Source organism: Aulonocara sp. 'chitande type north' Nkhata Bay, linkage group LG16 (genome assembly GCF_057382095.1).
Source record: "Aulonocara sp. 'chitande type north' Nkhata Bay isolate Kocher_YH1m ecotype deep benthic linkage group LG16, A_spYH_male_GT1.1, whole genome shotgun sequence".
Lineage (NCBI taxonomy): Eukaryota > Metazoa > Chordata > Actinopteri > Cichliformes > Cichlidae > Aulonocara > Aulonocara sp. 'chitande type north' Nkhata Bay.
In genome coordinates, this window is record NC_141359.1 from 3,911,612 (window position 1) to 3,936,852 (window position 25,241).

The 25,241-nt window shown below is 43.1% G+C and overlaps 1 protein-coding gene across 1 annotated transcript in view; it reads left to right on the top strand.

Annotated features, from left to right (window-relative positions):
• The first annotated feature begins 4,549 nt into the window (after positions 1 to 4,549).
• LOC147310836 (contactin-associated protein-like 5) overlaps positions 4,550 to 25,241 on the top strand; it is a 141,494-nt gene continuing 120,802 nt past the window's right edge. The window contains exon 1 of the mRNA XM_086267733.1: positions 4,550 to 4,798. Within this exon, the coding sequence (XP_086123859.1) occupies positions 4,726 to 4,798 (73 nt within the window). The 5' untranslated portion in view covers positions 4,550 to 4,725. The remainder of the gene's footprint in view (positions 4,799 to 25,241) is intronic.

The following is a 25,241-nucleotide window of genomic DNA, read 5'->3' on the forward strand; positions in this document are numbered from 1 at the left end:
CTATGAACAGGAAATCTGGTCTTTACTGTTCCCTCGTGGAGCGAAGACGTCATCTCTGTGATTCCAGAAGATTACTGTGAGTCGACCAGTTTCAGCTCTCAGCCTCGATAATAAACTCAAGTTAAAGCAAAACAACAATGTTGCAGAGAATGTGGTCACATTAAGGCCAATCAACCTGTCATGTTTCGGCTGTGTACAGGCAGGAGAAGGACCCAAACGCAAAACTCACGACAACGAAATTAAACTCAAAAAGCTGCTTTATTGCAGAATGGCGTGGAAAACTAAACTGGGACATAGATGACTAACACACAGGAAACACAGCCATGAGGGAGACTACGACACTGACAAAGAGACACACAGGGCTCAAATACACAGAGGGATAACGAGGGAACGAGACACAGAAGGAGAGCACAGCTGGGAGTAATCAGGCTGGACGAGACAAGGGAAGCAAAACTAGAAACACTGACATGAGACATGGACCTTCAAAGTAAAACAGGAAACTCACTGACTGAACTCTAGACATGTAAACTTAACAGCAACTGGGGAGACAGAACATAGGAACCTGAAACATGGTACAAAAACGTCACAGTAGACACAACATGGAACACAGGGAAGCCATATGACAAAGCCAAAGAACTAAACCTATGATAACCATAACAGACCTAGGGAAACAAGAAACAGTACAACAAAGGACTCAAAACATAACCCATAATATAAAAGCACAGGATCTCTTCCAAATAAAATAGGAAACATAATGAGACGCAGACATGACAACCAGAACTTGACAACGTAAGACACAGACATGAAACACATGAAGAGCAGGGGAGACTTAACAGGGGTTGGAAACACGAGGGGGAACTAATAAGCAAATGAACCTAGGAGGCCTAATGAGCTTAAACATATCTGTGAAGGTTCTCAGTCATCCAGGTCATCGTAGTCAAAGGAGCTTGCAAAGAAAAGCGTCTGGACTTCTTTAAGTTGCTTGAAGACGTTTCACCTCTCATCCGAGAAGCTTCCTCAGTTCTAAGGTCAAATGGTGGAGAGTCCCAGATATAAACCTAGTGGGAGTTTCCCCCCACAGAGGGACAAAAGGACCCCTGATGATCCTCTAATCGCCTGAGCCAAGGTGTGAAACTGGGTGTGGGTCCCAATCAGCCAGAGTTTCGGGTGAGTTCATTGTGAAACCTGGCCCCACCTTATCATGCGAATTCCTGAGGTCAGATGGCCCAGGATGTGAGTGGGTGTTAAGGCGTCTGGGAAGGGATCTCAAAACTGGATTATAGATGGCAGAGAGTTGGTGTCGTAAACCCCGCCTCTGTTCAAAGATGGTCGCTCACAGTGGACATAGATGCTTCTTTCACTCCTCTTTCAAACCATCTGTCCTCTCTGTCCAAAATGTGAACATTGGCATCCTCAAAGAGTGACCTTTGACCTTAAGATGCAGATGGACTGCTTCTCGGATGAGAGGTGAAACGTCTTCAAGCAACTTAAAGAAGTCCAGACGCTTTTCTTTGCAAGCTCCTTTGACGAGCTTAAACATACTGTAAACATCAAAATGAACTAAAACTCAAAACACTGGGTCATAAGACCAGGATCGTGACACAACCTACACGTCTGTGGGTCATGTGATCAACTACAGCCATGCTGGTCAGATGTTGCCGAGCTGATAGACGGACTTTGTCAGTGTGAACTTCCCAGGGATCCACAGGTCTTACACCTTGGTCTGATCCTAGAAGGTACGATTAAAAAAGAGAACATCTACATGTTTAAAATAATGACTGTGGCTGTGAAGAAAGTTATCACAAGAACTGGCTGAAAAGGAGTCGCTGAAAGGGAAATAATGGAGGAGATAAACTGAAGTTTCTATGACGAATAAAACTGGATGCCTTCAAATGGAACTGGTGGAAATGGACACTATATAAAGACCTCGACTTAAATGTTTGAGAACTATGTGTGTTTTATGTCTCGGTCCCATTCCTGTTCATCTTTTATGCTGTCAAAGAGACAAAATAACGAATGGAAAAAATACATAAATAAATAAAGCAGAGAGGATGCCGTTCTCCACAACCCAAATTGGAAGCTGATTCCACAGGAGAGTAGCCTGATAGCTGAAAGCTCTGCTTCCCATCCTACGCTTTGTTTTATGCATGTTTCATCACAGCCTATTTAAGAAAAAGGCACTGAAATTTAGCCAAGGTTCATACGTTGTTTTATATGACATTCATCACCAAATAAATAAAGTGAAAAACACAAGAGCTCGGTGGTACGAGGAGAAGAAAACAGAGAGAATTCTCCTAAACCAGCCTTTCAGCCTCTGACCAGCAAATCAAAGCCAAAGACAGTGCGCGCACTGAGCACGGAGCCCAAACTCCAGCTCTGGGTTAGCACAGAACAGCCAATATAGAGTGGCAGATTAACTGGGCAGCACGAACAATCAGGGACATTATTCCAAAAAGGCTGAGTGACCACAAATTGGCCATTGAGACAAGTTGTCACAGAAAAACCTGGCAACTTTGAGAAAGCAGACTGAGTCAGTGCTGCCAGCAGCACGATGCAAACTGCAGCCTGCATGAAGAATCAAGGTCTTTAACAAAGTAAAAGTCAGACCGCCACAGTATGACACACTCTCAGAGAGGGGGGAGAAGCAACCATAGCAACAAATGAACTTTTAATGAGCGTGGCCTCCAAATCTCCACCATCACATGTAAGTGTTACGCTTTACCTCACAGAGGGTAATCCTGTGCACGTGACCTGATCTGCTGTTGCCATCACAGTTTATAAAGGTGTAATAGTGCTGTTAGTAGTAGCAACTATACCGTATGCTGTTTTACATGTCCAGAGGCTACATCTGTACTCCACAACAGAGTAGAATACAGAATAGAATTTATTGTCAGTGTACACGTATGAATGCTGCACGCCAACCGTGCAGCACTTTAAAAAACATCATTAGTAAAGACATCGGGAATAAATATAGCAGAATATAATAGAAAATTATTCTCTATCGTAACTTTTTAATGAAATATAATGTCATTAAAAGTGCACTACATATATCACGGCACCACAATTCTAATAGCTAGCATCACAATGAGAGTTTAGTCATTGTGTATTCCACACAGCTTCCTGCATTCGACTGCACATACACGCTGGGTGCATGAATGCATTCACACAGTTTATTAACAGTGTTCTATGTAGTTTAATGTGCCTGCTCGTCTTCCACTCCCAGCATGAACAAAAAGCAAACCTGCTCAGGAACACAGTCAGTTAATAACAAATAAGTTGCTCGCAGCAAAAACACGACTCCAAAGAACAGAATGACAAACAAACCTCACTGACATCACTGACGAAGAAGGCAGCCATGTTTCCCTGGGTATCAGTTTAGCTTGTAGGCTAACATTAACTAATACTTGACAGGTGAAAACCTCAGATTTCCAAACATAAATATAACTACATGTGTTTCTGCATTATCATTATTATCACCACAGAGGTTTTCCACATCATATCATGTGCACATTGATCAAGAGCTCTCCACCATGTTGGATGTGACATAATCACCAGCTGCTACAGGAACGTATTTCCTGACTTGATTGTTCTGCTGTCTGGAGGTTGCTGGCTGCACTGAAAAGCTGGTAGTGAAAGCTCTGGTTGCTGGCTGATTGTCACAGCTGCCTGAAGCTGAGCAGGTAGAACTGAAAGTGCAAAAGTCCATAATGTGATCTTCTATGAGCTTTGCTTTTACTGCACTGGCAGCGTGTTTGAGATGCTATGCTGATGTTGTTTTTACATGCTGGATCAAAATCTGTTAGTGACAGTGTCACTGACATGTAGACACAAACCGGTTCATCTCTGGAGTTGAGGGATCTTTTTACGATGGACTCATAGGTCAGTATGACAAAAACACTCCTTTAAGAAATGGCTGTGTACAAAGACTGGACTAAAACGAATGAAACAACAGCAAGCGACCAAAGATCAACTGTGAAAGAGCTACAGTGCTAATAAAAATAAATACATAAACGATATTCTTCCTAATAAGTTATGTGAACGTTTGTCTAGCGCTTTAAAGATGGACGACAGGAGAATCTGTAACAAAACGGTCTAAATAATATCCTGGTATAGACTCAGTCAAATCAAATTCAACTTGACAAAACAAATATGATCTTAAGTCAAATAAAATAAATGAGGTATTAAGTAAAACCAAATATTTTGTTGCGATGAAACAAAGTATGCTCCTGTGACAGTGACTGTTCATATTTCCCACACAGCCGTGTCCAAACGTTTGTCATCGGTGCTGAAGTGCGCTGGACTTGAGGCTTGAACCCCGTGTTTTCTGGAAACGTCCACAGCAGCTTCTGCTGTGCGGTGGAATGAAGTCATCAGCAGCCTGCAAAGTGTGCTATTTTATGATGTCTGAACACACGGAGCGAAATACAGCAGGGATTGCGGCTTTTCTCTGCGGATCTTTGCTATTGTTCTGTGTTTTATAGCAGTGCTCGGGCATCGCAGTGCTCCGCTCTGCCAATAAAATGTGAACCCGACAAAGAGAGAGAGAGAGGCAGAGAGGGGAGCGGGGTGGGCTGTGCCTCGCAGTGAGGGAGTGCCATCGTGGGAGCGGTTTGCTCCTTCACATCAGACCTCTGCTATCCCTCCAAGCCGGAGGACCGAGGAGGAGCCGCCGTCCTGCGTTGCTCTCTGCGGACTCACGGATAATAGCGCACTACAGCTGAGAAAATGGTTTTGCTGCTGCCGATGGTTACCCTTTACACGCTGAGCGTCTTTAGCGGAGCATCCGCCGCCACTCACTGTAAGTGTTTCACCTCAGTGCGCTCACCTGTCTGCGCCTCTGCTCTGCGGGCGGACAGCTGGCGGCGCGCCTGAATCAGGGGCTGCTCCGACCGGCGGAGTTTTACGCGCGCCTCGTAGCTGAGCCTTCCTGTTGTTGCCGGAGCGGCGTCGTGATTATTGTGCGGCACCGCTGTGCTCGTGTCGGCTCTCCTCACTTCACTTTTTGCTTTCGAGCACATAAACAAGTTGTTGTTGTCTGCTGGCTGAGGTTTTGCTTTGAACGGACCGCACGATGAAGGTCATGCGAACAGGTTCGTTTCCTTTGGTTCGAGGCAGATGCGCTGCGGAGTGGCCGAGCTCGTCCTTAGTTGGCGCTTTCATGTGGGATTTTTACGAGTCTCAGTCTCGGGTCGTGTTTTGCTGATGTGTGTTGGGGAACCAGAAGTGCTGACTGGCCACAGATGTGCTGCTCAGACGGCTGCTGGTATTGGTCGACTCCTACGTACAAGCCCCCTCTTACACCCCGCAAAAGCTTTCACTCCAGAAAGAGACTTTTACGCCGTGATTTGACGCCGTTTGTTTTTACCTGCATTACTGCGTCCAGTGATAGTCCTAAAAATCTCGATTGGCTGTCGACCACCTATCCGAGTTTTGTAAAAGCAAAATTAATTGTTTTGATCGCAGGATAAAGGACTTCTGCTGTCCTTCGTTTCTACAGTAAACTGACCGTCGTTGTTCTCATGTTGGATAAAAACAAGCATTTTTGTAAAGGCCTTGAGCATTCATTCTCAGAGTTTGTGATCCAGCTTCTCAGTGGACGGTGGAATCCTCTCAATGACAAAGTGCAAACCAGGAGGTTGAAATATTATCAAGTCCCATAATGTGCAATTCAACAGCATCACAATGTGTGTCCTTCAAGATGATCGTTGTGATGTCTCACACCAAGTTCAACAGAAACAGATACAAATCTGTGTTACATGGTAAACGTACAGTAGCTGTGTAACTGCCTTTCATCGGTGGCTTTGCAGTAAATGTATGATGGTCACTTTTATTTCCTGAAATAAAAATAAGAGTTCATTCTTTATATTTTCATGTGGCAACAATCCAACCTGGCAACATAAGAGGACATATGACTGACCAGCAGTGAACCGCAGGTTAAGGGCCCTGGTGCAGGTTTACTCCTGCATGCCTGTGTCTCATTTATCTACTCACCTGCTTTGGCTCGTGGCCTTTGCATTGGTCGTTCTGTACAGAAGCTGTTGCACACACCAGTGTTTGTTGTAACAGTGAAGTAGCTGGAGCTGTTCTGGTCAGTGAGCACAGTCTGAAGTTATCCAAACTGAAGGTTTGAACTAGTGGAGTTCAAATTCAGCAGAATCCAGACAAAGATTTTGTCTTAAACCACAAACCAGAAATATTCTTTTGAATGTTGCCGACCAAAACAAACCAAAGCACAGCTGCTCGTATAAATCTGTTTATTTAAAACAAACATGCTTCCATGTCCTACACATGAAATGCGATGGCCTGTGGGAGTCCTTAGTGAGCTCAGCTCTGACAGATATGGAACAACATCTATTGTCCAACTGGAAACAGAGGAAACCATCAGGGACCTGCTGAGCATGAACCTTTAGTAATGAGCCTGCTCGGTCCGTGCAGGTATTCCACAGCTCCCACTGATGCCGACCAAAATTATAACTCAGGCACTAAGACGGCGTCAGCCTCTCTATCTGACGTCCAGTTGGTTCTTGTTCTCTGTTATTTCATGCCTACAATAATTCATTCTGGCACTAAATATTTCTTTAAGCTATTTGTTTAGAGGCAGATACACCTGTTTACCTGCTGCTGCCATTTACCTGTTTGTTACAAATATGAAAACAAGGCAAATGTTGTGACTCTGCACTGTTCACCTGCTGCTGTTCACTTATTATCCTCACACTTTCTGACTAATTACAGTAAGCTGAGTCATCCACTGGTCTGTTTCTTTGTGTCTTTGTGCTCACAACAACTGCAGCACACAGTATGTGATGCTGTGGGTGGGCGGTGCTTGTTAAGCCCCACAGCAGCACTGTGTCTCATAACTTTCCAGCTTTGCATTTTTTGCAGTTTGGGAAACAAAACGTTCACAAATGTCACAAAAACTGTTTTAAATGTTTAATTCTGCAAGTGAATTTAGTATGCTAGTTTGAACACCAGGTGGGCGGAGCTTCTGTGGTTCCAGTCAGAGCTGCGACCACATCATTATTATTATTATTGAGCTTTAGCCTCACATGCTAACCTCTTAGCTGTTTGAACATGCACACGTTCTATCAGGCAGAATGCAGAGATGAACCCTTTCAATTCAAATGTCAGTTTCTTACACAATAACTTAGATTTGGATCTGTATAATGTGCTTCTGTGTTCCTGATTATTAGAACAAATCCATCAGCTGTTTTTAGCTGCAGCCTAACAAAGTGTGTCTAACAGAGTCAGTGTAGCTTTTGTTTAAACTGATATGATGATGGTGTGTGTAAAAAGGAGCTTCCTAACCTTTCTCGTCCTTTCTTGTCATGTTGAAAGTGTAAAAAGTGATTTTCAGCAGTGAAAGAACTCAGCACGGGCACGCCGTCGTTTCATGTGCTCGTCTGTCTTTGAGGTTTGTGTCAGGATTTAAGCAGTTTGTGTTAAGGTGGGAACCTGAGCTCAGGCGACAGCTGCATTAGTCACCTGTGACAGTGATGCGTTTTCAAACGTGACCTGCGATCAGGTTTGACACATGTGGCCTGATGAAACGGCGAGCTCCTCCTGGAGGTCAAAGAGCCACTCTCATATTTACCGCTGGGAAACGAGGAAGCGAACAAAGATGCATCATCGCTGGTTTATCAGGTGACAGAGTTAATGGCAGCCATTTCCTTCTGAGAGGCCCGTGTGTGCGTCCTTTGGCTCCACAAAGACACGGCGATATGCTCGCGTTCGGTTTCATGTTATTGGCTCATTGGTCCAACAGTGCTGGATACAGGCAACAGGACCCATTCACAAATATATGGAAATAACACTTACTTTATTATTATAGTAAAAATCGAGTTTTATTGACTGTAGTGGAAATATGTGCTGACAATAAGAAACCACAGCGTGTTCTCCAGTAGCACTATCAGTGCTATCAGTGTATCATGTAGGGCTCGAGTGCTCTCTTTTAAATGTACCGAGCTCACTGCACAATTCCCCAGCTGGCTTTGTGGGTTTTAATGACCAAGGCTGGTGTGGACCACTCAAAGCACATTTATGCATCAGCTGAGAGAAAGCAGGCTGTATCTGTGTGCGGCTCTTTATATGTTCTACTAGTGACCTGGACATTTGGCTGACCGTGCAGATGAACACGGTCCTGCTATTGCACAAGGTTCATTTGTACGAGATCTTCAAAACCAGTGTTTGGTTCATGCCTTGGTTGTTTTTGCTACCAAAAAGAAATGTTCCTGTGATCATGAACAACATATAAACACCAGCATTCTTCTGCATTTCCTGTAAGCAAACTTTCACCAGACTAGGACGCACACATGGGCGTCATGGAAAGACTGAACCATAATATCATGTTGAAAATGTTTGCAATTTCTATGTATAGGAGCTGAAGTTCACTAACTACTTTCCGACCTGCTACAGCTCAATAAAAACGAACAGGGAGCACACAGCAGTTCAGCGTTGCTTGGTGTTCGTGTTACAGCTGCTGTGGTGCAGAACTCTGTGGTCAGGTGGGGCTGCTGGCTGTTGACGGTCCTGAACTTTAGGCTTAATGCGTAGGAAACCACAACCTTTCAACTCCTTTAAAAAATGCAAAAAAATTGGTGTTAAGAGGTGTCAAAGCAAGAGGTGGTTATATAAGCCTAACTATACAGACATGTGGGCCAATCAGAAGCCTGATGATGTCAGTGTGTGTGTTGTTGAGTGCTGGTGGCCTAATGATATTTAAAATGACAGTATTGTTGTCAGTTGTGTGTTCGATGTTTTGTGGCAGTCATCACAGTCTTGGTTAGCTGTAATCTGGGTTATTTACATGAATTTATTGAATGAATAAAAAATGATGGCAGCAGCTGCACGTGTGCCTGCTGAGAGGGCGAAGACACACTCTGAGGTCGTCTTCATCTGTTAATAATCCTTCCACAGGTTCACGTCCACACATTTTTAGATAGAGCTGCTGACAAAATTAATGGAAAGAATTTATAGTTTTTACTCATCGGGTATCCTGATACTATACTGGGGGAAAAAACCACTATGGGATGGGAAAAACACAGGCCACAAAACTACAAATACAACATTTCCTTTATAATTTCACTAGATCCCTATTGCCAGTCTTGGCAGCCGGGGGTCAGTCCGCCAGGGCCTCCGCTCCTGGCCGCCACCCGGCACACAATGCACCCGACCCCTGTGGCGCCTCCTGCAGGTGGTGGGCCTGCGGGAGGATGGGCCCATGTCTCCTCTTCGGGCTGTGCCCGGCCGGGCCCCATGGACTAAGGCCCGGCCACCAGACGCTCGCCCTCGGGCACCCTCCCCGGGCCTGGCTCCAGGGCGGGGCCCCGGTAACCCTATCCCGGGCAGGGTAAACTGTTCCCTCGATGTTCTCTTCATAAGGGTCTTCTGAATCGCTCTTTGTCTGGTCCTTCACCCAGGACCAATTTGCCATGGGAGACCCTACCAGGGGGCAAAAGTCCCCAGACAACAAAGCCCCTGGGATCCCTGGGACACACAAACCCCTCCACCACGATAAGGTAGCGATTCAAGGAGGAGACCCAGGACACGCTGGAGAGATTATATCTCTCGGCTGGCCTGGGAACGCCTTGGTGTTCCCCTGGATAAGCTGGAGGAGGTGGCTGTGGAGAGGGAGGTCTGGGGCTCTTTGCTTAGGCTGCTGCCCCCGCGACCCGGCCCCGGATAAAGCGGATGAAGATGGATGGATGGATTTCACTAGATCATTTCATCACAGGGCAAGATCACAATTTCTGAAAAAATAAAGATGTTCTGACGAGTTTGTAAATGTAGTGAAAAAGTTGGAGAGTGCAGCGTGATGACCAGTGTTACGAGTGAGACGGGTGGTAAAAGCAAAAATACCTAAAAAATGGAGACAAAGAACAGAAGTCAGATGTCCGGGTGCACCTATGCTAGTGTTTTTGTTCGCTGTTCATTTATTATTTTGTGATCAAAAACAAACATAACATTTCCCAGATGATATCTCAGTACTGCTTGTTTTGTCCTATCAGCTCTCGAGACAGTTTAATTACTAGAGAACGTAAGAGAGGCAGAGCCGCTCGTACTACAAGTTAATTAATTATCCAAAGAGCTGAGGATTAACTTTCTCTCATCTTTGTGTCTCAGGGCTGTCTGATATTTGTAACTTCAGCATGTTACATGCTTACCAGCACACTTTGCATTGCTAAGTACATGTTATTTTCCAAAAGCACACTTTGGCCGAGCTATTCTTGTAGCGCTGTGGCATAATTCATAATCATTATCTGGTGCAACTTCTTTAATAAGGCCACCCAAGGGCTGGTCACAGGCCAGCGTGAGGCATGATTTGAAGGGATGGAAGGAATTTGCTTTTGGCAGGAAAAAGGCTTTCATTACCCGCTGTTATGACACTCTTCAGTGTGAGTCTGTGGGAGGAATATTGCTATGCTTTAAGTGATCCCCTCGCAACGAGCACAGACCGCTTCACCAGGCATCCAGTTTTTATAAGATTGAATCAGCAGCGTGGCAAAGCAGCGGACACACATATTTACTTAAGATTTCATGCTTGAAGTTAGCTCGGCGAGCAGATACTTCAAAACTAATTATCTCGCATCTGAAGCACCTGAAACGCGTCGCAGCAGAGATGGCACGCAGCTTCACAGGAGCAGCGATGGGTGTGCGCGACGGAGCCGATGCAGCTGCACATTCGCTCGCTAATGAATGTGAAGCAGGCACTCGGGGAACACCTACAGCTGTACGCATTCAAGGCCTGATGAATTTATCAAAAGGTAAATGAGGCAGAGCGCTGTGGCGTGACAGCGCCGCCACTTTTCCTCATGTCTAAACATATACTACGGTTCTTCTGCAAGACAAAACAAACTGGGAGGAAGGTGCGCTCTCATCATCAGGGGCCCACCGACTGGATGCTGGGATTGTTGTACGAGTATATATGATCACAAGGATTAGTGCCGTCGCGGGCTCACTTCACAGTGCTTGGGCTCGCTGAGACTCAAAGTTTCTTTGTGAACGCTTCTCAGGACGATTTTGTACTTTTGGTACTTAATAGGGAAAGTCTTATTGTAATCGAAACACTCAAACACCAGCCAGAGAAAGCGAATATCCAGGGGACGCTTCTTCTGCACAAATCTCTACAACAGTCACATGTGTCAAATGATGACGATGAACATCAACAATAAACTGTAAAATGAAACACTGCTGCAAATAAGACAAAGACTGTCTGTGAAGGTTCTCAGTCATCCCGGTCCTCGTAGTCTAAGGAGCTCGGACAGGAAAGCCTCGGCTGATTGTGACCTACACCTGTTTATACACCCTGGCTGTGTGATCAGGCAGAGGATCAATAGCAGGTCCAGGACCCTCTTGGGGACACTCCCATAGGGCTTAAATCTGGGACTCTCCACCAGTTGTTCTTAGAACTAAAGAAGCTTCTTGGATGAAACGTCTTCAAGAAACTCAAAGAAGTCCTGACACTTCCCTTCCTGAGCTCCTTTGAAGACAAAAAGGCTGCAGGGAATCCTTTGGACAGAGCAGAGACACTGAAGTCGGTTATTTCATTGACTTCACTAAAATAATGTTGCTGTTTATTCCTAAGGTGTGTCCAAATCACAACAGCTGCTTTATAAGGTGAAGACTGTACAGTAACAGAGACAAACTAGTTTGGAAGGAAAAGCTCAGCCAATGAACGTGCAGCATCATACAAGGTGACCAAAAATAGATGGTACAAAAAATAAGTGTGTCTGTGAGTCGATGAATTTATCAATAAGATATTTACAAAGGTGAAACCCGTGTCACAGCGCTCCCCATCTGTTGGCCTTCAGAGAAAGTCAGGCTACACTCAAATCCTTTTGGGCCGTACTCAGCATCTGCATCAGGACTGGTCCATTATTAGCAAACGCAGCAGATAGTTGTTGTTGTTTACTTCACAATAACAAAGGAGTTTATCAACTAGTGAGATATACTACAGGATAGTTCATACATACTGAAGCCATCGTGTGTCCTCTCACTAACAATATCGATAACTCCCACAGATACCAGCAGGCCAGACTTCAGTCTCTCTGTAAGATCTCTGACACGTCAGAATTAGTCAAAGGCGTGAAATAAAGAGACTTTTTTATCTCGTCTTTGTCACTGAGAAATAATTTATGAGGAAATGATAGACGATACAGGGAACTTCACACAGGGATGTTTCTTATACATGCATGAAAAGAGGTTGGTGAGCAAAGTTGTTCAATAAAAACTGTTCATTTATAACTAATTTATAACAGCTACATTCACTGATTGTTTTCACTCAGTAAGGCTCGATGTCACATCATAGAAATATCTGTGACAGTAAACGAGCATCAGATCTTATTATTTTTCTTTATATGTCCTGTCAGAGTTGATTCCTCTCACCACAGAATAGACGCTCTCGCTGTGCAGATCGAGAGTAAAGCGCTTTCTGATTGCAGTAAGTATGAAGGAAACATGCTGACACATGATATCAGACTATTTAGAGAAAATATCTGCCACGTCTCGAGTGGCGATTACGGCGCCAGGAGACATCTTCCCATTTCCAGCCACGCTGGTCACAGAGCGATGCTGCACCAGTCCCCGATCTATAGACTGCAATGAATACGCTGTAAGTTTCCATGTTACTGGCAGAGGGTTTGAAAGGATTATCAACACCCACCCTGCCAATAAAATGGATGCACAAATCATTGGGGACGGTTACAATCATGAAATATGAGAAGAAAAACGCTTACTTTGAACATTCAGACTCCAAAAAAAGTCATGAATTTAAAGGTAAACAGACGCTGCAGAAACTCTTTCTGTTCCAGCTTAGTGTTTTACGGAGCTTTGTTATTGTGTTAAGCTACTGCATGCTATGTTATTGAATATTGATCGTGATGTATGAAAGAAGCCAAGGAAAGAAAACCTGATTCATCTGGACTCAAACTTGCAGTTGCATCTTTGATTCTTTTATGAGCTGCGTTTGCTTTGCCCACCAGATTTTCACTACTTTGCAATAAATGTTGCATCCTTCCCTCTGATCCACAGAAGAAGGCCAGTGCCTTTAAGCACGGCGTGGGTCCATACAGCCTCAGCTCTGACTGCTTAGTGCAAAGTCTGGGTCAATGTAGCTACTTAACTAGAGCTAGTAAATGAAGCTACTTAATCCAGCTCTTTAGAATATATTATTAGGCTACAACCGCCTGCTGCCCAGACTGATTAAGACTGGCTATGGCTATAATTGTGTGTAGAGGGCTGATTATTACTGTGACTGTTTGTTTATAGTGGCTTATAATATGTGCAGTTAATTGACGTGGCTTTGTTGAGTGTTAATTAATTGTTAGTTAATGTTGAGCCCCCGCATCCTCAGGACCTTCTATCGCTGTGCCATTGAGAGCATCCTCACTGGATGCATCACCACCTGGTATGGCAACAGCACCGCCTACAACTGCAAAGCTCTCCAGCGAGTAGTGCGGTGCTCTGAACGGATAATTGGAGGTGAGCTTCCCTCCCTCCAAGACATCTACAGGAAGCGGTGCCTGAGGAAAGCGGGGAGGATCATCAAGGACTCCAGTCACCCCAGCCATAAACTGTTCAGACTGCTTCCATCAGGAAGGAGGTTCTGCAGCATCCGGTCCCGAACCAGCAGACTGAGAGACAGCTTCTTCCACCAGGCCATCAGACTGCTGAACACGTCATAGACACCTCAGCTTCACTACTGGAACTTCAACATTATGCACTCCATACTGTACAGTAATGCCACTGTTTTGCACATATTCAACTCTGTATATTTTATATATTTTATTATTATTATTATTATTATTATTTTTTTTTTTTTTTTACTATTTAATTTGTAAAAATGTGTACACACACACACACACACACACACACACACACACACACACACACACACACACACACACACACGTAGGAAAATATTTAGTATACACATCCAGAAATGCATACACTATTATATATTGTACATATATTTATTAGTTTCAGGTTGGCCATTCTTGTATGTTGCTCGTTTGTGTTGTTGTGTTTGCACATCTCTGTTGCTTGTGGGGCTCGCACACAAGAATTTCACTCGCATGTGCTGTGCCAGTGTGCCTGCACATGTGATGTGACAATAAAAAGTGATTTGATTTAAAGCTTCAGCAGTGCTGAACTCTGCAGTGCAATGGTAACAGAGTGCTGTATTTAAAGTTTAAGTCCTGGGTGGCTAAACAATGACTCCTCTGCTGATTCCTGATAGAAACGCTGAAGTGTGGCTGAGGCACACATATCCTTAGCCTCATATCAAGTATTTGAATACAAGCCAGTGCAGCAGGCCAGAGCAGCTGCAGTCACCACAGCCACAGTGCTACAGTGTTGCAGTTTGTCTGTTGAATGCAGTAACAGTAACACTACGATGAATGTGCTGTGTAGTATCAGCTTTTGTAAACTCCGTAGCATAACAAACACACCATGTACATTTTTGAGCTATGCACTGTGTATTTAGGATGGATGTGGTCACCACACGGCCTCTGGTGGGTAACGTCTCCCTGTGACGTCACCATCTGGGTATTTTATGAGTGAGGGAAACTACATCGCCCTGCTTCATCTCCTTTGGTACTGTAATCGAGGAAAACTGTGTATAGCGTTCAGTAAGACTCAAAACTCATGATTGAAACTGTAAACTCATCACAAATTAGTTTAGTGAGGTGATCGATGAAGGGAGCTGATCTCCTGTGTTCAACCTGACTCGCTGTATAAACCAGAGGAGTGGCCTACCACAGCTCCACGTCACGTCTACGCCTTACAGAGGACACAAGGGTACGTCCATCTTTTACATAATGTTTGTGGATTTTCTCAGAACATACTAATGTCGTAGTGTTTGTATTCGTCCAGGTGGGTGGGTTAGATGGATTACATTATTTTTAATGTAAGTAAAGTTGATTTATTGAGCACTTTTCATAGACAGGCAGTCACAAAGGTTCAAAGCAACAGAACCAAAATAGGCAACACAAAAGGTTTAATGTTAATAAAACTTGAAATAAAAAATACTCATACATGTGGAGCACTGGAGGAACGCTCTGCAAAGCTTCTATGCAGAAAACGTGATGTTTTGGAAATAACATCATAACTGCTGTCTTTTAACTTTCTGTTGACAGGTGCCATCAGAGCTGTTCATACCAACGTTTTATTTACTGCGTCCTTTGTTATTACCAATGTTTTTGGCCTTTGTTCTCTTTTTGTCAACGAGACATTATCCCATTATCAGCTTGTCTATAGCAGATGCTCCCAGAAATCCAATAATCCAACAGAAAAGTATCACGTTTCCTCTTTCACTACATTCCTGAATGGGTGCTGAATAATTAATGTTTGGCAGATGTGATGCATATAATCACTCAAACTGTCGATAACTCATGCCGCAGGCTGCCTTTAAATGCTCGGAGCTCCCTCCAGATTATATCCAGTGTGCGCAGACGTGAATCGCTACAGTAAAACAGTCCATGCTCCTCGATCATTTGCATCGATATGAGCGTGGATCTAATTGTTAGCCAATCTCTGGTGTACACTGGCTGCTGCTGAGCATAGGTCACTGAGCCCCAAAGCCTGTTAGCCTATGCATGCTATCATATGAAGCTTTATCAATGCCACAGAGAGGTCTGAGGCCACTCTGTCACCAGATGCTATCACTGTGTCTTTTCATATTATTGACTCTGAGGTTTCTCTTGGCTTCTGCAGCCTCCTTCTCTGGACCACCTTTGTGTTGATTTACAACTTGTTTAAATGTCTTATACATGTGGCATTTTCTTGCCCCATAACACATGATAACATGTACAGTCCAGCCACGTGGGTATACCTGTTTAACCATTAGTTAATGCAAGTATCTGTAAGTTTTTTCCATCTCTCTTCTAGATTTATTTGAGTTTTTCAGGCTTCACTGGTGTCAGAATCTCTTTACACTTCATATGAGAGTTGTAGTCAGCAGCTACAAATTCAAAGTCACCGCCTGGAATCAAACCCAAACCTGTTGTCCAGGAGGGGCAGGCCTTACCTGGCCATGAAGCTGCTTGCCTGTCAATTGTCCTGTTTCTTGTGAGCCTGGGAAAACTCAGCGACTATATATAAAGATGTTTGTAAAACACAAGGGATAAAGTCAAAGGCAGTTTTATTAAAGTACAAAATAACACACAGACAAGGAAAACCAAAGCAAAGATAGGACACAACAAAGAGGAAGCAAAGACTGAGGCCATATATACAAACACAGCGTGATGGCTAATGAGGAAGTAAAGCTAGGCCGAGATACCAGGAGGAACAGGCACCAAAATAAAACAGGAAATGACCGACGCGGAGAATCGGCCTACAACATAAAAGCAAACATGAAAATGAGAAGGAATAGAGTGAGAATACACGAGGTGACACACAGCCTCCCATTAACTAACAACAGCCAGGTGTGCTCGTTCAGCTAGCTGTGGAACGACTTAGACGAGGAACCTGCCTCACACGTACAACTCCTGTAAACATATTCACTGTTTACTCAGACCACAGACTGTTCTGTAAGGAGATGAGGCAACGAGGAATTCCCCCGTTGTTGACGTCAGCCAGATCAACGAGTATCGAAACAGCAGGAAACCGATATTTTTTTAGCAGTCTGAATAATTCGCTAACATCATAACTGGAAACGTATGGACATATTTATCATGAGTGTCTAGCGTTATGACAGGATATAATTCACAGAAAAAAGAGGAAAAACGCAGTAGATCAGTTTTAAATTGCCATGTCACAGCTTTAATTGAAATAGGTTTGGCAGCACATGACTCACAGCAGCACTAAACCCTGTGAAGCCATCACAGGGAAGAAACAACGCTGTCGTCATTGTGTTTGTGTGTCTGTCCAGTTACTTCTGAATCCTTAAACTTTCAGTTTAAACGCGTTTTCACTTTCTACACGAATGTAAAGCTGATTTACTAAAGCTAAAAATATTTATCTTAACATGCTTTCCTTTGTTCTTAAAGCTTATCAGCCACCCATCCTCCTCTGCTTATCCTTATCAGGGTCATGGGAGCTTATCCCAGCTATCGTAAGGAAAGAGGCGGGGAACATCCTGCACAGGCCTGATGCAGGCCTAACGCAGAGAGACCGACAGCCATTCCCACTCACATCCACACCTGTGGGCAATTTAGAATCACCAGTAAGTGCTTGTCCTGGGAGCAAAGGCAGCTTTGACAGAACCACAGTCGCTCTGGTCTGTGTGTCTAAGCTCGGAGTAGGAAGTTCTTGTTGTGGGAAAAGGCGAGTGGCCTACATGTGGATGCTACGGTGGAAGTGGAGTTTTCAGTGAGAGTGTAAATACACCGTCATGAGTGGAAGGCTGTGTTGGATGTGCATTGCATCCAGAGGAGTATGTAATGTGATTATAACAGCGGGCTGGGATTTGGCTGCATATTTTAAAGTAATTGCTGAATTTACTCCAGCAGTGTCAGGAGTGGAGACTCGTCAATAATCCATTTGTGGCGTGCAAACTTTGTTCTTTCTTCTTGAAAGAATAAATCAAAATAATCACTCCGAGAACAAGAGTAGAAGACAACTTTGATAAATAGCTTAACTCAGTTTATACAGTTTCTTTCAGAGCGATGCAGATGAAAACAGTGTTTGTGGACCGTCTGAGGAAGCCTTTTAATAAAACATAGGCTGTGGTAACTTGTCCAATGTGTTTAGACACTGATCTGTTTCGCCACATTGTTGCATTTCTAGCTTTGTGTAAGGTTACTTTGTGCTGGGGCTACACGAAACCAAAGAGTATATATTTGTATGAATTTTACAGACGAGTGATCGTCTGTGGTTTGATTTCATCTTTATGGTGACTGCATTGTTCCTGCAGGTCATATTTGCAACATGTAGCGATCGTGTTACTTGAGTAATAATGAACTGTGCACAACAAACTGGCCAGTGTGAATGTCCCTGTCACTTGTGTGTTTCGATGAGAGAAGAGGCTGCACACCAGCGTGGTGTCAGTGGAGCTGATGCTCAAGTAAGAAGAAGAAATCCTACAGAGGGACAAACAGGCCAGTTTGCAGCTTTCTGATTCTTAGCATGGACACAAACAAACTGGTACACTGACTGGTTACCAGACCAGCTTATGTATCTGAGCTGGTCTACAGCAGAAGTTCACAGTTTACAGTGTAATTCAGTCAATGCTTCATGACGTTTGAAATTAATTAAACTATTGTCATTAATTAATACGTGCGAGTCACATGATTGGGGGTGTGCTCGTTTAATGCAAGCCCCTCCCACATGCTCTTTATTGCTAATAATGGAGAATATTACAGTACATCAAAGCTGCTTCACTGGTGCAGCTGTATGTGAAAAATTAATGTCGCGCATGAAATTAAAACCACTACACCACTCAGCACTATAAGTTCCTAATTAGCCTCCTTTTTAAGAAACTGGGCAGGATAATACAGTTGCCTTTTACTTTACAGACAAACTCACTCAGCGGCTCCAGCTGCTCGTTCTTGTTCTGCTCTACACTAAGATCGCCGTGGCAGTGCATGAATTAGACTTCAGAGAAGAAGAAACTGTGTCCAGCTATAATCCAAGACAATGAAAAACTGTGTGTATGACCTCAGGATGAAGCAGACTATTTCAAGAAGCAGCCGATATAAAGGATTGCTGAAATAGCGCGTTGCTTCCACAATAACAAGAGGATTATTCAATTGTGAAATGATTGTGGATAACACGATTGTCTCAGATGGACAAAAAAATCGAATGAAATAAAAAGAAAAAGCACCGAAGAACCGACAGTTTGGGTCATCACACAATTAAACTCACATCCACATCCTAAATGGAATGACTAAATAACTACACACAGTCATTCACTCACAGGGGTCTCAGATGACCCCCTGTGAGTAAGCACTTGGTGACAGTGGGAAGGAAAACCTCTCTTTTAACAGGAAGACAGCCCCAGAGAGCAGGCTGGGGGAGGAGCAGCAGTGTGCTGCGGGGGTTGGGGGTGAGGACAGGAAGATGGGACATTTGTTATATTTGTTATGAACACCAGTCAGTAAACACATGTTCATATATTACAAAGTAAAATCTGAAGCCTGGTGTTGAGTGTGTCCCAGTCTGATCCTGGCCGTGAGAAACGCAGCTTCTTATTTAAGCTGTGTTGTCAAAGTTGTGCAGCAGATATTCCACCTGACACCTTCTGCCGTCTCTGAAGACTTCAATAACATGTCGTGCACGATGTTCCTTTAAGCTGTGTAAGTAATTGGGCAGCTGTTGGGTTTAATCACATGGATTTGGTGCACCAAGTAAAATGGATCAGACCAGATTGAAACGTGTGCTCCACTTTGCTCTGCCCTTCCCCTGTCTTTATTACATTTTCTATTTTTAGGAAATCCCTTTGGCTTTTTTTCTTATTCAGCTCTTTGAGTTCCTTTTACAGATATTGTCCATATTATTTATAGGTGGTGAGCTATGTTTGTCGTCATCCTCAGGTGTAGTGATGCCTCCACATCAGTTTGAATTCTCCAACATCTGGTATCATCAGTTTGTTATGATGAGGCTGTGTCCTCTTTGTACTGAGGAAAGGGCAGCAGTTACTCTCAAACACTGACTCTGTGCTGTGATCTTTAAAGTGAATCTGCTGCAAACATCGTCTTGAATTAAAAAGATTTCTGCAAAGCTAATAACAGATTGTAATTTCATATGACCCAGGTATCGATCCAGAGATGAACAAGAGGAGATTATGGCTGTAAATCAGCACGTGCTTACAGGGATTTAGTGGCTGAGATTCATGTATTGTTTTTATGAAGGACTACACGATATGTGGTTATTAAAGGATACGTCTCTATATTTATTTATATTTTAGTCTTATCATTATGTCACATAAAGCCCACCCTTACTACTTCTGATGCTGTACATTTGGGGCGATCGTGGCTCGAGAGTTGGGAGTTCGCCTTGTAATCGGAAGGTTGCCGGTTCGAGCCCTGGCTCGGACAGTCTCGGTCATTCTGTCCTTGGGCAAGACACTTCACCCGTGTTTGTCTACTGGTGGTGGTCAGAGGGCCCGGTGGCGCCAGTGTCCGGCAGCCTCGCCTCTGTCAGTGCACCCCAGGGTGGCTGTGGCTACAATGTAGCTTGCCATCACCAGTGTGTGAATGTGTGTGTAAAGCGCTTTGGGGTCATAGGGACTAAGTAAAGCACTTTACAAATACAGGCCATTTACCATTTAAATATTCAAAAGCTTGTAAACTCTTACCTGCAGACAGTATCTACATGTGTGAAATATTAGTAGAATAAAACTAAGCCGAGTCCTTTCACTCGCCATATTTAAATCATATTTCTAAAGAGAACATTTTCTCAATGCAAAAACAGAAAAAGGATCTCTCAGTAGCCTAATAATCAGTAATATAATCAGTAATATAATCACTAATAAAATACGCTGTACAGACTGAACTAAAGCACAAAACAGTCTTTGCTCTGTCTTCTTACATCAATATGAGGCGAGACAAAAACTGCTCTGGTGTCTCTGTGGTGTGTCTTCATGTTTATGAGGTTTTGTGCACGTTTGTATTTTTTATTACATATTTTATATGAATTAATGTGTAAGATAGTGCTACTAAAGCCTCAAACTAAATATGGTGTGTACCTGTGCCCTCCTTGTGGCAGAACGTGGACAGCAGCATCAGCAAACAGTCAAATTTGAAGATGAATTAACATTTCAGGTATCTAACAGTGATTCTTGAGATAAGAGACAAAACATGTCCGGCGGATAAAACCCAATTTTGTGGTTAAAAATATGCATACAAGTGTTAACCAACTGCCTAAAAGACAAACTGTGATTTTGCATTTTTTATACATGTATATTTATTTTAAATGGTACAACACATCACCAGTACCTTAAAAATCCACTGTCCACAAGCAGGTGTGATGATATTAAAATACAGAAAAAAATTAAGAGTAATGTAAAATTAAACATCATGGCTCTCGTCACTGAGTATTTAAGTAAATACCTTTTATAATATCAAAATATGACATTGAAATTTTATTTTTACACATTTTTTAAGTGATTAAAATCGTGTCCAGAGTTTTTGTCAACACCGTCAGATTTTTTTAAAAGTACAAAAAAATCAGGAATTATTGTGGGCAGCTTACACTCTGAGGACCCCTTTACCACTTCCTGTTTGATGCACATGCCATGAGGTCACTGCTGTGATAATTGTTTTATTTCATTTATTGCACACCTTTCTGATAAACTCTGTGTCACAGCATAGTGCGTCAACACTGTAAAAACAGCTTCATTCAGGAGGCTTGTAGAGGCGTAAGCAGCTGATGAAAAACAAGATGGCTTCTGTCAGATGTCAACACCATCAACACCATTTTGTCTGACGGTGTGGACCCTTTTTCTAATGGTGTTGACAAATGTCACAAAAGTGTCCTGTTCACCATTTATATTAAGTTATTTTTACTAATATTTCAGTCATATTGCTTCCTGTGTATTTTACTGATATTTCTGCTTCACAGATGTGTCAAATATCAAATTTGTCTTATCTTGAATCTCATTGTTTATGTTTACATTATTAATCCTGTAGGAAAATGCTTAGTCCTCTGCATTTGACCCATTCACTCAGTGATGCAGTGGGCAGCTACCAATCCAGCATAGCCTCTGTTCGTTGGATTTGAACGCCCAACCTTCCGATCATGTGGCATCTGCTGAGCTAGCTGTGCCTGAGAGCTGATGTATGAATCCTGCTTCCGGGCCCAAACTACTCTGTGTTTATTAAGCCTGTTAAAATGTTTTAATGCTTTTTATCTTGTTCTATTACATCTGAACAAGCCCCTAAAAACAGTCAGTGATCACTGTCAGCCTAACCATCAGGAACCCTCATGTTAACCTTTATCAAGTGGAAAAAAGTTAGCATTCATCCTCCAGCTTCACTGTGTTTATGTTATGCTAACATAGCTGTGTCGCTAGCAACCAATTAGCACATCACTATATACCAGCTAGCCCAACTTCAGTAACCCTACAAACATCACTGTTGGAAGTGATAGCAGAGCTGGCGTATCATGTTCAGGTGGAAACAATCTAACTTTAACTCTGTTAAATTTCATATATTCTGTTTTCATGGATGCCTGGATGTTACACCTGGTAGAGCCACACTGATCATTTAATTAAAGATGAAAGAATTTAGACAGTTTGTGACTCTCAGATTTGCTGCAGAGCTCCTGTGACTTTGGGATCTGCAGCCGAGTTTGGACCTGGAAACGGCTAATGACATCAGACATAAAGACCGGATAGCATCTCTATTGCTTGATGCATAATTGTGTTGTGAATATTCATCCTTAATCTGTATAAATGCACATGCTTCAGAAAAATTATAGTAATTACAAAATGGTACATTTCAGGCTAGAATAGCAAAGGGGAAGCTGTCAGAGGAACGAAAGAGAAGGAACAGGGAGGATCAAAAAAGAAGGAGAGAAAACATTAACAGTCAGCCTGAGTTGAAGAAAGAGTTTCTCATAAAGGGAAAGATGGAGAAAGAGAATGAAAGAGGGAAAAATAAAGAACACCAGTGATCTGAAAGGAAGAGAAAAAAGTCAGAAGAGAAGGTTTTGGAAACAAGCACAGAGACAAAAGGAGAGAAAGTCCAGCAGCGTCTAAACACAACCACAGAGAACTTTAGGAATCAGGAGCAGGCGGCTGCTTGGTGAACGATTAAGATGCAGAACTTGACGTGTGCAAAAACAGAATTGTTATGATGCGTCTTGTGATATTACAAAGGTTGTTAAGGTTTAATGGTCATTTTGAAAGAAATAATATCTTGTTTTCTACTCGTGTGTCACCACCGTCAGCACCTTGTCAACTCCATAATATGGAGTTTTTTTTATTTTTCTCTTTTGGAGAACCATACAGTTTCCTCTCTCATGATCTTCCAATAAAAATACGTAATTTTCTCAATAAATGCTGCCAAATATGATTGTTTCTTATAGAGATTAAATACAAGCTTCTGAAAATATGTATGACTGTAACTCTAATAACAAAATCTTACTTTTAAATGTGGTATAAACATCTGTGCATAAACAGTAGAACAGCAAAGCTGCTAATAGTCAAAAAAGCTGAAACAACTTCATTTAAAATATATATTTTTGCATTTCTTTGTGTCTGACGGTGTTGACAAAAACCTTGCACTTCTCCAGCAAAAACATAATTTATTAAAAAATGTTACACCTGGAGACCAAAACATGGTGCGACAGCCACAACTTTGTGTAACAATTATATGTAAATGTGTTTTTGAAAATGAAAACCTGTTTTGTCCCTAATCTCAGGAATCACTGATAAAAATGTGCTTTTAATTTAAACGTCAGTAGCTTTAATGTTCTGTTTGCTGAGTGAAATAATGGCAGTAGATGGAAATAGCTATAAATTCTCTTCACATTGGAGGTGATTGAACAGTTGGTTGGATTAAAAACTCCCCCCAGCTTCTTTGCAGCAAAGGTTTTACTGGTGACCCAGTTCATTGTGCCTGCCAGTGTCCAGCTTGCATCTTGCGTCCTGCAGCAATGTAGTGGAAAGTCTGCTCAATGGTGGACCTGTGCACCTGTGAGCAGAGCCTCCGTGCTGCCCGTTAGGCCGGCCTTTGGTGGGATTTTGGAAGTGTACCACTTTTTCTAGCTGTCGACAGCACAGACTTGGTCATCCATGACAGCTTCTCCTCATTTTCTTCATCACCATCTATCTTCAGGTCCCTGAGGAATTTTTAGAGGGGGACCATCTTCCTGATGTATTCCCAGATGCTCCATGTTCCATCCCAGATTGTTCCCCTGGCTAATCCTCGCCCTCCTCTTTGCTCAAAGGGCCTCGAGATGTTGGCTGGAGACCTCCATGCAGTGTGAGGAACTTTCTGTCTTGACATCAGTGGCATCTTGTAACCGTTCGGCCACGCTCACAGTCCGAGTGACATCCTAATGTCATCCATGAAAAGCAGGTGGATGATGGTCCCTCCACTCCTAAATCTACATCTGTACCCACACGCAGTGATGAGCTGGTGTCGGGGGTGGAGGCCAGTGTAACACTGTTCATTTTGTTGACCAATCATTTCCATCATAGTTTTCATCAGCGGCCTTCTTACTCTGACAAAAACAAACTAATGCACGAGGACAGAAACTATGATGACATGCTCTGACTCTTTCATTAATGAACAACAACGAGATGAAATTATTATTTCCATCCAATCAGACTAATTACAGTGTGGCCGATTCGTCAGCTCGTTGTGCAGTAAGGTTAGACAATCTGCCTCTGGGAAACGCACAACTGGCTCTTCTGCTCAGTGTTTCTAATGCGTGAAAATGTCAGAGCTTGGAAGGAAGAGCAGACATGTGGACACATTTTGTATTTGATGTTTTTTAACCATAAAAAACCTGAAAGACTGTTACACTTAAATTTGAGTTAACCAAATAAAATGTAGATTTAATGATAAACTAGAACAATCTAGATATAAAACTAAATGATGTGACTAAATCAAACTCTGTCACTGAACAACAGCACAGAGAGTCACCTTGGTATGTTTTGATGATGACCTCCAGTGTTTTCTTCCACAGTCCCGTGGAGCTCCTGATGAATGTTCTTAGACCACTATTAGTCCTGCACAGTGCCAAGCTTTCCCACATACGTGTGTGTGGCCCGGAGCCACAGTCTGTCCAGGCAGGGCCAAGCTTAGTCTGGTTCCCAGATGTTCTTCCAGCATTGCTTAAATCCAGCTGTGGGCGGGTCTGCCCTTCTGTTTCATTTCCATGTCTACAGCCTGAGCTGCGAGCCTCAGTTATCTTGTTTGACCTCTTTCATGATGATGTCTCTCATGAGTGCTTTCTACACCTCAGTTAACCCTGCTAACATCCATGTGGGCTCCCCTCATTTTGGCTTCCAGCTTTCTTCTCCACAGGGGGGCTTCCTCTGCATGCATCCTTGGTCCTATATGGTTTCATAGCATCTATGAGTTCAATGGTTTCAGTGATAGTGGCAGTGGGAATAGTGGGTAGAACACTGCTTACATCTGAAAGCATCTGCTCAGAGTCGTGCTCCTGGCTGGGTGGCTACCTCGAGTTTGGCCACACACATTTCTTTCACCCCAGTAGAAACATCTGTCATTTCAGGAGGCGGGGCATCATCTAGTTCATTTACACTGCTCTGTTACACCAGTGCTGGACCATTGTGTTCATACTGCTTACTGTTACACACTGTAGCCTCTGGGTCTCCAGCTGTAATAGTAGCT